We start from the raw sequence: 16,565 nt of genomic DNA, 5'->3' as shown, positions 1-16,565 counted from the left end.
AGAAAGAGAAGAGGAAGAAAAAAGGAAGAAAAATGAAGAGGCGTACGAAGACGAAGAAGAAGCAAGAGAAGATTAAGAAAACAAAAGGAGGAAAAAGAAGAGGAAGAGGAGGAAAAAGAAGAAAAAGAATAGAAAGAAAAGGAAGAAGAAACATATGAGTAAGAGGAAGAGGAAGAAGAAGAAAGAGAAGAGGAAGAAAAAAGGAAGAAAAAGGAAGAAAAAGGAAGAGGAGTACGAAGATGAAGAAGAAGCAAGAGAAGAAGATTAAGAAAACAAAAGAGGAAGAGAACGAAGAGGAAGAGGAGGAAGTAGACGAAGAAAAAGAAGAAAAAGAAGAGGAAGAAAGAGAATATGATAAGAAGAAAAAGAAAACGTAAAAAAGAAGAAAGAAGAAGAAAATGAAGAACAAGAAAAAGAAGATAAGAAAAAAGAAGAAAAAAGACGATGAAGACAAAAAATAGAAAAAGAAGACGAGGAAAAGGAAAAAGAAAAAGAAGAAGAAAAAGAAGAGGAGGAAGTAGAAGAAAAAGAAGAAAAAGAAAGGAAGAGAGAGAAAAAAGAAAAAGAAGATGAGAAAGAAGATGAGGAAGAGGAGAAAGGAGAAGAAAAAGAAGAGGAAGAAGAGCAAGAAGATAAAGACGAAGAAAAAAGAAGAAAAAGAAGAGGAAGAAGAACAAGAAGATAAAGATGAAGAAAAAAGAGGGAGGAAAAAAGAAGAGGAAGAAGAAGAAGAGGGAAACAGATAAAACGGGGGTAGCTTTGCGGCCAGCATGGTCATTTCATCAGGAACCAGCCCCCCCCCCACATCAATCAAATATATGTGTTCACCAGAATATAACACATCAAGAAGCCCAATATATATGCATGGAGAGTTTAATGGTCCAAGCACTCTATCATACAAGAATCTATTGACCATAATACAATAACATAAAAACAGGAAATCCCAATATATATATATATATATATATATATATATATATATATATAAATATATATATATATATATATATATATATATATGCAGAGTCCCCTAGGAAAAGGAAAAAACACACGGACTCCGTGTGTTTTTCCTCTTCCTAGTGAACTCTGCACATTTGTGATTCACGTGTGACTTTTGAAATTTGTGCATATGTATATATATATATATATATATATATATATATATATATATATATATATATATATATATATTACAATTTCGCTGGTTGGTTGCTATGGAATGGAGTTTACCAGCTCTTCTAACCTTTTGGCCAATCACGTACCGGTCATAATGACGTAATTCGGTTTCCTTTTATTCCCAGGAAAATGAAAAAAAATATCGTCGTGTCCCCACCAACTCCTTTGGGTTTTTGGTCCACATTTAGGAAACCTCTTGGACGCTCCATGCCCGAGCCCAATGGTCCACAAGGCGAGACCCGCTTCCGGTTCAATTTCCTGGACAATTTTAGGTTGAAGAAGGAACTAACCAAGGACTGGCTTACCAAACGGATTGGTTAACGAATGGAACAGACTCTGCAACCATGTAGTGAGCGCTGAAGCAATTGGTCATTTTAAGAGAAGGTTAGATAACTTTATGGATGGAGATGACACGTGGTAAGGGACATGGAACTCCTTAGTGGAGACCTTATGGTCACTTGCAGTCTCCTCCATTCTTATGTAAACGAAGAAATGACCTCTACACCACAATAACACCATCTGGCGGATGACGCCAGAAGCTCACTCAGGTGCGCAAGCATGCGACACTTGCAAACTCCACAAAACTCGAACACTCGAACTCAAACACTCGAACTTACTGTGAGAGGTAGTGGAGCTCCATGGAGGCGGTGTGGTAGAGGAGCTTGTTGTGTTTACAGAAGAGAGACTGGTTCTCTATTTCGCTGATGACGGGCACTTGCAAATCCAGTCGATCACAAGCTCTGCAAAAACAAAGAAAGAATTGCGTTCGTTAATTACCTAAAATTAACAACAAAACATCCTTTATGACAGCCAACATTTTACAAATATATATATATATATATATATATATATATATATATGTATATACATATATATATACATATATATATATATATATATATATATATTTACTTATACATGTATATATATATATATATATATAATAATAATAATAATAATAATAATAATAATAATAAGATAAAATAAATTCACGCTCGTATCATCTTATTTGAATACCTAAGCCTGTACAATAAGTATATACTAATCCTACAGAGCAGTCTTCATGTCTTTCACCCTCTGGTGGGGGCAAGAATACCGCCAACGTGTTCCCAGTATGTCGAGTTGTAAACGTCGACTACATGGAGTGAGGGACCCATGCATATATATATATATATATATATATATATATATATATATATATATATATATATATATACACATACCATATATATAACAAAGGCTTTTCCCCCTTACAAGGGAGGTAGCCAAAAAGCAAAGGCATAAATTCCACTCTCACACATTCCATCCCCACACACTCCACTCCCATCCACCCCCTCCCTCCCTCTTATCTTGGCTCCTCCTGGATGACGGGTCATTCCTCCATCTCGCCCATTGCCCTGGGTCAGAAGCAGTGTCGCACGACACAGAACATCCACAGCAGGACCGCTTCATTAGATCGGCGACCCTCCCTCTCCGTCCCCTCATGCACAAAAAGAGAAGACGGGGAGAAATCCCTTCGGACTACGTCAATTGTTTTTCACACATACTCCCTCACCGCCCTTCCCCATTCACTGCCAGCTCTCTTTTCTGAAAGACAAAAAGAAAAAAAAAGAAAAAAAAAAAAAACGGGAGGGGGGGGTGATAATCAAAGTAGATGTAAACCTTCAGCGCCATCCGAAAGACCGAGTATCAGCCCCTCGGGGCTATGAATCACGTTACACTGACTGTACATCCGCTGCCCCAAAGCGGCTGGTGACGGTCCTCGGACCCTCCAATAGGCCTCTTTGGGGAGAGAAACTTTGGACTATCGCCGGCTTATAGTAGTTTGGGGGCGGGATCAGTCGCCGGTTGTCATCTCTACGAGCGGGTTGGAGCATGGCTACTTGCGGCGGAGGTGGAGGGGACGAAAGTTCGAACCTTGCCACCAGCGAGTTGGACCAAGGGTATGGTTCATTAAATTCCACGCTTCAAAGTCCTCTGTAAGGGGCACCGTCCTAGCCTCCTGATAGGGGGAGTTTCGCGACGTCAAACCTTCAATCACCCTCAAATACAAACGAATTTGACCGAAATCCTAAAGCCGGTCCGGTGATCCGGGGGGAGGAGGGAGGAGGGAGGAGGAGGAGGGAGGAAGGAGGAGGAGGATATGGTACTAAAAGGGAGAAAATGGGAAGCGAGTGGGAAGAGCAAAGAGTAAAAAATCTATAAAGAAATCATTAGAGAAAGAAAAAAATAATAATACATAGGAGATCCCTTTTCTTGGCCATGGTCACAGGGGCGTGTCCCTCTACATTAATTGGTCTCGTACAAAGTTTCCAAATCATCAGCTTAATGCCACCATAACCTTTCGGAACGTGCGAGATCGCGCGAGAAAGAACGAGAATGCGCGAGAACGAGCCAATCACCTTTCCAACAAAATCTTTCCAATTTAGTCAGATGGATGTTGTGTGTTGATACATTTTACTTTGTAAACAAGTACACAAACACACGCGCGTGGCTTGCTGGTGTAGTGGTACCGTGCTCGACCGGTCACCACCCAAGGCTCATAATGCATCACAGAAGTGCAAGCCAGCACTCCAGCACTGGTGGGCAAGAAGCTGCGCGCGCGCGGGTGTGGTAACACTTGTCGATCACGACCTCATCACGTGATCCAAGACCACGATGAAACCCACACGAGAGAGCGTGCATCAACATCTCACTCGTATCCGGCCGAAGCCCAAGATAGCTCACAAAAAATAATATATACATATATATATATATATATATATATATATATATATACATATACAAGCCGCGGGCTTCGCCGGGAGCTTGGCTGCGCAAACAGCGGCCTACGGCCGCAGCTTTCCGCGCTCTAATCCCTCGTTTTCCCCTTCGGCCTCGGCCTCGGGGCGGAACCCCAACACGGGATCCCCAGCACGAAGAAGAACGCGAAGAACACGAAGTAGAATGCGAAGAAGAACGCGAAGAAGAACGCGAGGAAGAAGAACGCGAAGAAGAACGTGAAGAAGAATGCGAAGAAGAACGCGAAGAAGAACGCGAGGAAGAAGAACGCGAAGAACAAGAAGAATGCGAAGAAGAACAAGAAGAAGAAGAAGAAGAAGAGGAACGCGAAGAAGAGGAACGCGAAGAAGAAGAACGCGAAGAAGAAGAATACCAACTTGACCCCGATTTACCCAAGCGCTTTTTCAAGAATATTTTTAGGACAAAGTATCACTGTAATACCACCTGTCCCCGACTTCCACAGCGTTTTTTAGAAGAATATTTTTATTTAGACTTAGATATATATATATATATATATATATATATATATATATATATATATATTAACAACCACAAAGCACTTTGATTCTAAGCCATCAAAGGCCAGCATGCTGAAATTGAAATGTGGTACTGCTCAGGACTCGAACCCGGCATCCTCATGACAAGTGCGACAGTAACTTTCCAACTAGGCTAGTTAGAAAGTCACTGTCGCACTTGTCATGAGGATGACGGGTTCGAGTCCTGGGCAGTACCACATTTCAATTTCAGCATGCTGGCCTTTGATGGCTTAGAATTAAAGTGCATTGTTGTTGTTAAGGTTAAAATGTATCTCTAATCACTGGGACCCATTCAGTGTTGCACACTCACACACACACACAAATATATATATATATATATATATAGATATATATATATATATATGAATATATATATATATATATGCGTAGAGGAGGAGAACCAGTCTTTCAAAAAAAAAAAAAGGACTGGAGAGAAACATACGAAAGACCATTGAGGCCGCCTACATCAACAGCTCCAAAAACACCAACGACAGGGAATGAAAAACAAATAAAAACACCATTGCTGAGGGCAAATTTGATCAAGCACAAAGGTTGATCAGAAGGACTTGACTCATCACTTTGGTGTAAACTTGTCTTTGTATTTATTGTGACTACAACATATACTGTACAGACATATTTATAGGAGGCCTTATCTAACGTCGTTCCGACGTCGTTTCGCTAGAAAGTCGTCCATAAAATGAGAACAACTGTTAACTACATTGCCGTCGTTTGAATTTGGCAAACATCACTCCCCTTCCTTCCCTACCGTGGCTTGGTGTATCCCCACCAACGTTTAATTTTGGTCCCCATTAACTTGCATCATGAGCCGAAAATGCCCTGTAAGCGTTGAAATTACTCCGAGCAGCAAGAAGAGCAGAAAAAAAAAAGTATTTTGCTTGACACAAAGCTTGAAGCTGGTCCAGGTAAGTCACGGGGAGGGAGAGGTGGAGGAGGGGGTAGAGGAGTTGGCAGCGAGATCGTTGTGATGGGATAGCACGCAGGCGGCTTCAACCTCACCTGGAAGACTAACGAGGTTATCAAATTTGGGCTATTTTTCCTCCCACATCCTCCTACCTCCAATCTCCATTTAAATAACTATAATATGAATTCGCTTACAGAAATCTAGACTTCTCTAAGAACATTTCGACAGTGCGTCTAATATCCGTATAGGTTTACAATCTTAGATCATTTTGCTTATGACGGAAGAATACTTTGATATTTGGAGATTTGAAAATATAAATAGTGTAACCAAAGTCGTTTTCACTCAAACGAACTCTCAATGGTCGGCGCTGGAGAACCCCGTGGAAGACCATTTACAATGTTATCGCTTCACCGGTTATGACGTCGTATCAGAGCAATTACAATAAAAAATGTATCGAATCATTATTAAACGACATCAGTATTCATCACTGCCGAATTATAAGAAACGTTATTAACATATACAAAGTAATTTATGGAGATTACAAATTTCCTACTATCGTAAAACCGGGTGACTTTACCTGGGAGCATTCAATTCAAATCGAAACCAATCAAATAAATTTTCTTAACGAATATAAGCCAGCGACTACAGGAGACTATGCTTAAGAAAAAAAAATCTATCTATCTGTCTGTATACCAAGGGTGTTCCACCTCACAAGGGAAATAGTGAAGTCAAAAGGCAAGTACCCACTCCCACCCCTTCCACTCACCCACACAATTCATAATAATAAAAATATATATAAAGTACGAAAATTACAAACAAAAAGGAACCATACTTCCTTCCCAACAGTAGACCACTATAATCATAATATCCATTGTTCCATTGAAGGCTCGGAAAGATTTCAACAAAGATTAGGAAATTGAAATAATAATAATAAAATAAATAATAATAATAATAATAATAAAATAAATAAACAATAATAATAATCTATATACATACCAAGGACTCTTTCGCCCTGACAAGTGAGGTAGCCAAGTCAAAAGGCTACTCACTCCCACCCAACCCAACCCCTCCCCTCCCTTCCACCACCCTTTCCCCCCTCTCGTCTTTGCTCCACATGGATGATGGATCATCCCTGTATCCCGCCTACTGCACGTCCACAGCAAGGCCGCTTCAGTTAATCGGCGACCCCCCCACCACTCTCTGTCCCGTCACACAGAGAAAAGATATGAGGAGAAATCCCTTCAGGCTGTGTCAAATTATCATTCACACATAACCACTCCCTATCCCCCATCCTCCACCCTTCCTTGCATAACAGTATCATCTATACACAGCCATTTTCCACTCACTCATCTCCTGCCTTCTCCCTTCTTTCCTCAACAGATATTCCCTTCTTGCTCAAAGCCCCTTTCACCTTGTCCATTCATATCATCCTTGGTCGTCCCCTCAAGTTCACTCCACCCACCTCTGCCAACCACACTTCTTTTAATAATTTTTCTTCGCTCATTCTTTCCATGTGTCCAAACCATCCCAATGATCTTTCATCAGCCCTATCTGCCTTCTTCTTTTCTACCCCAGCTCTCCTCCTCACCTTGTTTCTTACTCTATCCAACCTTCTAACCCCTACCATATTTCTCAGAAATTTCATCTGGCTCTCTTAAATTCCAGGTCTCTGCTCCATATAGAGCTGTCAGAAAAATCACTCCTTTGTATAATCTCCTCTATACATCCATTCTCAAATGCTTATTTCTCATGACACTCTTTTAATCCCCCAAGGCACATGCTTGCTTCCCTCAGTCTACAATTTACTTCCATCTCCACTTCTCCCTTTCCTGCCACATGTGACCCCAAGTACCTAAAGCTATCCATTTCCTCCAGCCTCTCTCCTCTAAGCTTACTTTCAACTCACTGCCATTCTCTCCCCTTGTACATTTCATCACCTTACTTTTACCTTCAGCATTCTCCTAACGCATACCTTCCCAAACTCAGTCACTAACTCCCTTGATCACTCTTCTGACCCCTGCCACAAGTGCAGTGTCGTCAGCAAATAACAACTGTCTCACCTCCCACTTTTCTCCATTTTCTTTAACCATCTCCAGTCCCCTACCCATTATCCTCACATTTACCTCCTACACCACTCCATCCATGTACACATTGAACAGCCATAGCGACATGACACATCCCTGTTACAGTCCCAACTTTACCTCAAATCATTTGCTCTCCCCATTTCTAATTCTACCACAGGCTCTACTACTCTTGTGAAAACCCTTAACTGCCCTTAATTGGTTTCCCCCATCCCATATATGTGCAATACCCAGTGCCTTCCTGTTTACCTTGTCATAAGCCTTTTCCAAATCCATAAAGATGAAAAAAAATCCTTGCCTTCTTACACATCTGCCTTACCACAAAAAAATTATTCATGCAACCCCTACCTTTCTTAAACCCACTGTTCTTCATCAATTACTCTGATCCTCTCCTAATCCTCTCAATTAAAACCCTTCCCAACTATACTCAATAAACTGACCTCTCTGAAACATCTACACTCACCTTTGTCCCCTTTTCCCTTGCAAAGCAGAAATATACAGGCACTCCTTCAGTCCTCTGGCACTCTACCCTCCCTTAAACACACATTAAATAACCTCACTATCCAATCCACTATTACTGTACCTCCCTTCTTCAGACACTGCATGATATCCACCTAACCCAGGTGCCTTACGTGCTCTCATTTTTTAATAACTACTTGCATCTCATCTTTTCTTATTTTTCCTCCATTTTCCTCTCCCATCACCATTCTTTGCTTGTACCTCCCACTGCTACCATCAATCCCTCCCTATCCTCCTTCACATTCGACAGCTCTCTAAAATACTCTCATCTTCCTTTTACTGCCTCTTCTGTTAACATCTGTCCATCTGCACCTTTTACCTTTCCTCTACTTGACTCGCCTCCCCTTCCTCTCTTAACTTCTTTCCAAAACATCTTCATTACTTTCAAAAATTTCTGTCATACTCCTCCCCATTTTACATCTGCTCTCCTTTTGGCCTCCTTTATATTTTGCTTACCTTTTTTTCTTATTTCTTTGTACCTCTTTATGTTTTTTTTATCTCTTTCCAAACTCCCCGTCTGGGTTATTGGCTGCATGTTGTTATGGCAAAGTAGCATGCAGGTGATACTTTAGGGCCTATATGGGGTGCCCCTACGGACCAGAGCCACACATCATGTGATAGAGGAGGACTCTCCTCACAGATAAATGATGAAATTTTTATTATACTGCTACTATCCCTCCATTATACTGTCCCCCAACCCTTTGTTGCTATCCTGTACCATTTCTCTGAATTTCATTTCCTTGTTTTGCCTATCCTGTGGTGGAGGAAAAAGAATGCTGCCACTAAGTATTCCCATTTGGATCGTAAGAGGTGAGAAAAAGGGACAGGGATTGGGACCAGGCATCCTTCTCCCTGTAGCCCCACAGGGGACATTCCTAAGAAAATAGTAAAGGCATAAGAGGGTCTAGGAGTTTTCCAACCAGCACCCTAAGGTTTGGGTCTTTTAATGTGCGTGGATGTGGTACAGATGAGAGTAAAAGGGAAGAGATAGGTAGTATGTTTGTGAGAAGAAAGATGAATGTGTTGGCTTTGAGTGAAACTAAGTTAAAAGGAAAGGGCGAGTGTGAGTTTGGGAGTGTAGTTGGGAGGTTCTCAGGAGTGAAGAGAGGGCAAGGGAGAGAAGGGGTGGCTATACTAGTAAGTGAGGAGATAGGTAAATGTGTAGTGGAGTGGATAGAGGTTTCTTCAAGGCTAATGTGGATGAAGGTGAAACTGGGAAAGGAGATGTGGGTTTTTGTAAGTGCATATGGGCCTGGTAGTGAGAAGAGTGTAGAAGAAAGGGAGGCTTTTTGGATAGATTGAAATGAGTGCATAGAGGGATTAGGGAGGAACATCAATGTAGTAGTATTGGGAGACCTTAATGCTAGGGTAGGAAATGAACCAAATAACGGAGTGGTTGGGAAATGTGGAGTTCCAGGAAAGAATTGTAGTGGAGAATTGATGGTGGAGGTGTGTCTAGAGAGTTGATGATAGCAAATACAGTGTTTTGGAGGAAAGTCAAGCATGAGCACACATGGGAGAGGGCAGTGGATGGAAGGGTGGTAGACAGAGCATTAATGGACTATGTAGTGGTAGATAGGAGTATAATAGGAAGGGTTAAGGATGTACATGTGCTAAGGGGAGAGGGTGGGGGAATATCAGATCATTTCTTGGTGGAAGGTAAGTTGAGAGTGGAGGATAGGTGGAGAAAGAGGAAAAGGACAAAAGGTAGGGAGGTGCTTAGAGTGAACTCTTTAAATGAAAAGGAAAAGGAGAAGGAGAACAAGAAGCTGAGAGAGGAGTGGGAGGGAGTGAAGAATAGAGTAGAACTAGGAGTGGAGGAGGAATGGGGATGGTTCAAGGAGGGAGTCACAAAGTGTGCAAAGATGGTGTGTAGAACAAGAAGGATGGGAGGAAATAGAAGGAAGGGTAGTGAATGGTGGGATGAGGAAACAAAGAAGGTTGTAGAAGAGAAGAAGCGAGCTTTCACAGATTGGTTACAAAATAGGATGAGGGAGTCATATGAGAGGTACAAAGAAAAGAGAAGAGAAGTAAAGCACAAGGTAAAGGAGGCAAAGAGGAGAGCAGATGTGAAATGGGGTAAGAGTATGACAGAAAATTTTGAAAGTAATAAAAAGATGTTTTGGAAAGAAATTAAGAGAGGAAGAGGAGGCGAATCAAGTAGAGAAGAAAAGGTAAAAGGTGCAGATGGAGAGATGATAATGGAAGAGAAGGCAGTAAGGGGAAGATGGGCAGAGTATTTTAGGGAGTTGCTAAATGTGAAGGAGGAGGGAGGGAAACATAGTTACAGTGGGAAGTGCTAAGAAAATGACCGTGATGAGTGAGGGAAATGAAGGAGAAATAAGGAAGGATGAAGTGAAGGCAGTTGTTAAGATGATGAGGCAGGTAAGGCACCTGGTCTGGATGGATGCTATGCAGAATGTCTAAAAAAGGAGGTACAGTTATGATGGACTGGCTGGTGAGGTTATTTAATGTTTGCTGGAGAGAGGGTAGAGTGCTGGAGGACTGGAGCAGTGCCTGTATAGTTCCACTTTACAAGGGAAAAGGGGACAAGTGTGAATGTAGTAGTTTCAGAGGGATTAGCTTGTTAAGTGTAGTTGGGAAGGCTTATGGGAGGATCTTGATTGAGAGGATTAGGAGAGGAACAGAGGGAGTAATTGGTGAGGAACAGTGTGGATTTAGGACAGATAGAGGTTACGTAGATCAGATATGTAAGAAAGCTATAGGAAAAGGTAAGGATGTTTTTGGGGCTTTTATGGAACTGGAAAAGGTTTAGGACAGGGTAGACAGGAAGGCACTGTGGGAGGTTTTGCAGATATATGGGATAGGAGGAAAGCTTCTCGGAGCTGTCAAGAGTTTTTACAAGAGTAGTAGAGCTTGTGTCAGGATTAGAAATGGAGAGAGTGAGTGGTTCAAGGTAAAGGTGGGACTTCACCAGGGATGTGTTATATCGCCCTGGCTGTTCATACATGGATGGGGTGGTGCAAGAGGTAAATGCAAGGGTGGTGGGTCAGGGATTGGAGATGTTTAAAGAAAACGGAGAAAAATGGGAGGTGAGCCAGCTGTTGTTTGTGGACAACACTGTGCTTGTAGCAGGATCAGAGGAGGCAATGAGGAAGTTGGTGAAAGAGTTTGGGAGAGTGTGTGAAAGAAGAAAGTTAAGATAAATGTGGGTAAAAGTAAGGTGATGAGATGTACAAGGGGTGAAAGTGGCAGCAGACTGGAAGTGAGCATTAAGGGAGAGCGACTGGAGGAAGGGGATAGTTTTAGATACTTGGGTGCAAATGTGGCAGGAAAGGGTGGAGTGGTGGAGGTAGAATGCAGATTGAGAGAAGCGAGTAAATGCCTTGGTGGATTAAAAAGTAATGAGGAATAGATATTTGGGAATGGATGCTAAAAGGAGATTGTATGAAGGAGTGATTGTGCCAACAGCACTGTATGGGGCAGAAACATGGAACATACGAGAGGAAGAGAGAAGGAGTTTGAATGTGTTTGGGATGAGGTGTCTGAGAAGTATGATGGGGGTTACTAGGCCGGACAGAGTGAGAAATGAGGAGGTGAGGAGTAGAACAGGGGTAGTAAGGGAGTTACAAGATAGGGTTGATGAAAGAGTATTGGGATGGTTTGGACATATGGAAAGAATGAGTGAAGAAAGACTAGTAAGAGAGGTATGGAAGGTGGATGCAGAGGGAGTGACCATGAGGGGGCGACCTAGGATGAGATGGATGGATGGGATGAAAGGGACTTTGGGGAAAAGGGAAATGTCTGCTGAGGAAGGACAGGAGAGGACAGAAGACAGGGGTGAATGGAGAATGGTTGTATATGGAGGATGTGATGCATGAGGTGGAATGGGTGGGGGATGGGGGGTGAGGTATGTGTGAGAAAAATTTGACGTAGCCCAAAGGGATTTCTCCCCATCTTCTCCTTTTCTGCATGAGGGGATGGAGAGGGGGGCTTGCCGATTTAATGAAGCGGCCTTGCTGTGGATGTGCTGTGTCTTGCGACACTGCTTCTGACCCAGGGCAGTGGACAAGATGCAGGGATGACCCATTATCCAGGAGGTGTCAAGATAAGAGGGAGGGTAGAGGGTGGAGGGGAGTGGAGTGTATTAAGGATGGAATGGGTGAGTATGGTTTTTATGCCTTTGTTTTTTGGCTGCCTCCCTTGTAAGGGGGAAAAAGCCTTTGGTATATGTATGTACTTTCCAACCAGTCCCTATATGCTAACTTCTCTTTTATCTTCTTCACTTCATCCCACAACTCACTACCCTTCCTTCTATTCCCATCAATCCTTGTTCCACATACCATCTTTGCACACCTTGTCACTCCCTCCTCAAAACACCCCCATTCCTCCTCCACTTCTACCTCTACTCTATCCTTCACCAACTCCCACACTTCTCTCAGATTTTCCTTGTATTCCTGTTCCTTTTCTTTCTCATTTAAACAGTGTACTCTAAGCACCTCTCTATCCTCTGCTCTTTTACTCTTTCTCCACCTATCATCCACTCTCAACTTATTTCACCACTCTCTACCCTTAGAACATGGACATCCAGAACTCTTCCTATTCTTTTCCTAGATACCCCTACAGTCCATTAATAATTATCAACCACCCTTCCATCCACCATCCTTTCCCATATGTACTTATACTAGACTTTTTTTTCCTAAACAGTGTTAGCTATCATCGACTCTCTAAACACATCTTCACTATTAATTCTCCACTATGATTTTTACCTGGCACTCCACAGTTCCCAACCACTTCATCTATTGGTTCATCCCCTACCCAAATATTAAGATATCCCAATACCACTATATTGACATTCCTCCCAAAACTCTCTATGCACTCATTTAAATCTATCCAAAACACCTCCCTTTCCTCTACATTCTTCTCACTACCAGGACCATATGCACTTATAAAGTCCCACATCTGCCTTCCCAGTTTCACCTTCATCCACATTAACCTTAAAGAATACTCCTTCCACTCCACCATATGCTTACCTATCTCCTCACTTACTAGTAGAACTACCCCATTCCCCCCTTGTCCTCTCCTCACTCCCAACACCTTCCCCACTACATTCCCAAACTCAAACTCACCCCTCCTTTTTAACTTAGTTTCACTTAATGATAACACATCCATCTTCCTTCTCACGAACATAATGCCTACCTCTTCACTTTTATTCTCATTTGTAATACAAACACACACACATTCAAAGACCCTACCACAGGGGACAGAGGTGAAGATGGAAATATATACTCAAAGAAGTGGTACAGGACAGTATTATGAGGGGGGATATAGCATAATGAAGGGACAATTGAAGTACAATAATATAGCATAATTTCTCTATGAACAGAGATTTCCTATAACATATACAAAATGATGTGTGGCTCTGGTGTGTAGGGGTGCCCCATATAGTCGCTAAAGTATCAGCTAGAATAATAAAAATAATAATAATAATAATAATAATAATAATAATAATAATAAAAATAATAATAAATTATTGTTCAAATACTCATATACAACTTAACAACTTCTTGAGAAAGAATATCGTGTTTTCCTTCTCATTAACAACAATCTGAAAATAAATCATCAAACTATGCCTCACTTAATATATGCATCCCACACAGAGGAAAACATTTGGTGTCATGTAGCTCATTGGCTAATTTACAAAGGATTACAAAGGCGGAGCATGCCGACAGGAGACCTTTTGGTCCATATCTAGGTCAGATGCAAAAAAAAAAATCATAATAATATAATAAAAAATAAAAACTATAATAATGTAAATAACAAATAAAATACATAAATAAATGCATAGGTATATTCAAATAATAAACAAACAGGTAAATAGTAAATAATAATAAATTGACATATAACTAATAATAAATGAAAATCAAACAGACAAATGATAACAAAACAAAAACAAATAATATAAAATAAATTAAAATCATTACAGCATCTTGCTTAGGTGTTTATCTAAATGATTCTTAAAGCTTCAAACTGAACTACATTGCACTACCTGTGCAGCAAGTTTATTCCATTCATTAACTACACGGTTGGCAAAGTTGTTTCTACCTACTTCCAAATTGAATCTATTTCCGGACAGTTTGAGACCATTGTTTCTTGTCTGATTCTCATTCAATGTGAAATTTTTTTATCACTTTTGATGTTGTCAATTCCCTTTAGAATTTTAAAGACCTGTATCAAGTCACCTCTGAGTCTACACTTTTTTAGGGAAAACAGATTCATATGTTTTAGTCGATTTTCGTATGATTTATTTTTGATATTTGGAATCAGTTTTGTAGCTCGCCGTTGTACTTTTTCCAGTCTGTCAATGTCTTTAATGAGATTCGGTGACCATACGGAAACAGCATATTCCAAATGTGGACGAACTAACGATTTATATAGCTTGTTAATGCGTGATGGACTTTTGAAATCAAAAGATCGCGCAATCAGCCCTCCAAACAATTGTTGGTTGTAGATGGACCAAAAACAAACACTAGCAAGTGATGGGCTTAATGGACATCAGAGAAAACCATCTTCCCAATGTCCTTCTTCAAAATACATCAATACCCTGACCTCCATCTGGAGGTGCAGCCCTGAAGGGTTCCCATTTGGTCTCCAAAGCATGCCCAAAATCTATAAACTTTGTCTATTTCCTCCACTTTTTTACATAAACAGTGACTGCTCCCTTCCTAATACTAAAAGGATGCAAGGCTGTATCAGGATTACATGATGTCACCAAGGTTGTTAAATGTGTATGTACAGGATGATAGTGGCAGAGATGCATGAGTGCTAGGTAGAGGTTTAGGAATGGTATGTGAGGATGGAAGGAAATGGGAAATGAACCAGTTGTTATTTGCAGAAGACACTGCATTTCTGGATGACTATGAGAAAAGATTGAAACAGTCAAGTTTGGCAGTGTAAGTGAAAGAAGAAAGTTATGATTGAATATGGGCAAAAGTGAAGTGATGAGATGTACATGGAGTTGAATGTGAGTGTGAAGGAAGGGAGGCTTGAGGAATTGAAGAATTTTAAGTATTTGGAGTCACATGTGGTGGTGAATAGATGTATGGATGTGGAAGTGTATAGAAGTATATACTTGTATACTTGGGAGGTTTGCAGAAATGGAGAATTTTAAATACTAGGGTCACATGTAGTGGTGAAATGATGAATGGACGTGGAAGTGTATACAAGTATATACCTATATTCAGTGTATAAAAGTAGGTATACAGGAGGCAAGTACATGTCTGAGTACTGTTATATGAGAAGTAGGTATCTGGGGATGAATGCAAAGAGAATATTGAATGGAGGAGTGGCTGTACCCGTGCCTCTGTATGGAGCACACTTGAAATGTAAGAGAGTGAAATAGAGAAAGAAACAATGTTTTTAAGATAAAATATTTGAGAAAAACATGTTACAAAAATGGACAGAACAAGAGATGTGAAGGTGAAGCAAAGTGGAGGTGGAATAGATCAGAGAATACTGAGGTGAATAAAAAGGAGACTGTGAATGGATAAGAAGGATGACATATCTTCACTGCATTTTACAATTTTATTAATTTACTCAAGCTGGTCCCATGTGATTTCATTCTGCTGTGAAAGAGTTAACTTATGACCTCTATGGGAAAAAAAGAATGTAATAAAGCAATACAATGAACTACAAAAATACTGAATTACCTGAGAAAACTTTTGAAGTCATAGAAAAATTCTCTTGAGATGACATAGATAGTAGAGCCAACATCACGGGTGGGATGAGGTCGCTTCTTCTCTTGAATTAGGAGTGCTAATTCTTTTTTTAGCCGTATGCCTGCTTGGCAAACACCCATTGATTTATCCAACTTTGCCTTTGTGATGAAGGAAAAAGAAAAATATATCCATAATGTTAGTCAAGATATGATCATGCATGCACACACATATATATAAATCTATATATGTATATATTTATCTATATGTATGTTTGTTTATATATATACCAAGAGCTTTTTCCCCCATATAAGGGAGGTAGCCAAAGTCATAGGCATGTACCTATGCCCATTCATTCCCCTCCCATCCACTATATATGTATATGTATATAGATATACATATATATGTATATATATACATATATATATATTATATATATATATATATATATATATCACTGATGAAAAATGTAGTAACACATTTATAAATCACAATTAATATCACAGTCAGACCTTATAATCTGGTTGTGGGGTTCAGGAGGAAGATGGTTGAATCCATGCTAACAGAATATTATCCTAACATGAGTATATCAAAGGGGTAGTGGTCTCTGAATATCATATCCCGACTTATGATCATAAACATCGTCAACAGGCATCTTCTCCCTGACCCCACATCACATGTTTACCAAGTCACTGGTGAGTAAGGGTAGTTGTCTGTGTTCCTTCCCCAGTTCTTTTTTTGTAAGTTTACTATTTTCCTCCTACTCTTAACTACTGAAGAGGACTGCAGTTAGCAGTCAAAATATGTAGACTCTGTTTCCAGTTTTTTCTTCTGGTCTGACTGTAGTATTACTTGTGGTATGTGTATACATATA

The 16,565-nt window shown here is 40.5% G+C and overlaps 1 protein-coding gene across 1 annotated transcript in view; it reads right to left on the bottom strand.

Annotated features, from left to right (window-relative positions):
* Positions 1-1,771: 1,771 nt before the first annotated feature.
* LOC143032302 (ubiquitin carboxyl-terminal hydrolase 48-like) overlaps positions 1,772-16,565 on the bottom strand; it is a 66,387-nt gene continuing 51,593 nt past the window's right edge. Inside the window, exons 14-15 of the mRNA XM_076196797.1 lie at positions 15,686-15,852; positions 1,772-1,916 (exon numbers count right to left, since the gene is read on the bottom strand). Of these exons, the coding sequence (XP_076052912.1) occupies positions 1,790-1,916; positions 15,686-15,852 (294 nt within the window). The 3' untranslated portion in view covers positions 1,772-1,789. The remainder of the gene's footprint in view (positions 1,917-15,685; positions 15,853-16,565) is intronic.

Source organism: Oratosquilla oratoria, chromosome 13, assembly GCF_046742065.1.
Source record: "Oratosquilla oratoria isolate Oo_2021 chromosome 13, ASM4674206v1, whole genome shotgun sequence".
NCBI lineage: Eukaryota > Metazoa > Arthropoda > Malacostraca > Stomatopoda > Squillidae > Oratosquilla > Oratosquilla oratoria.
Note: the sequence above shows the minus strand (reverse complement) of the source record. Positions and strands in the feature narration are given on the sequence as shown.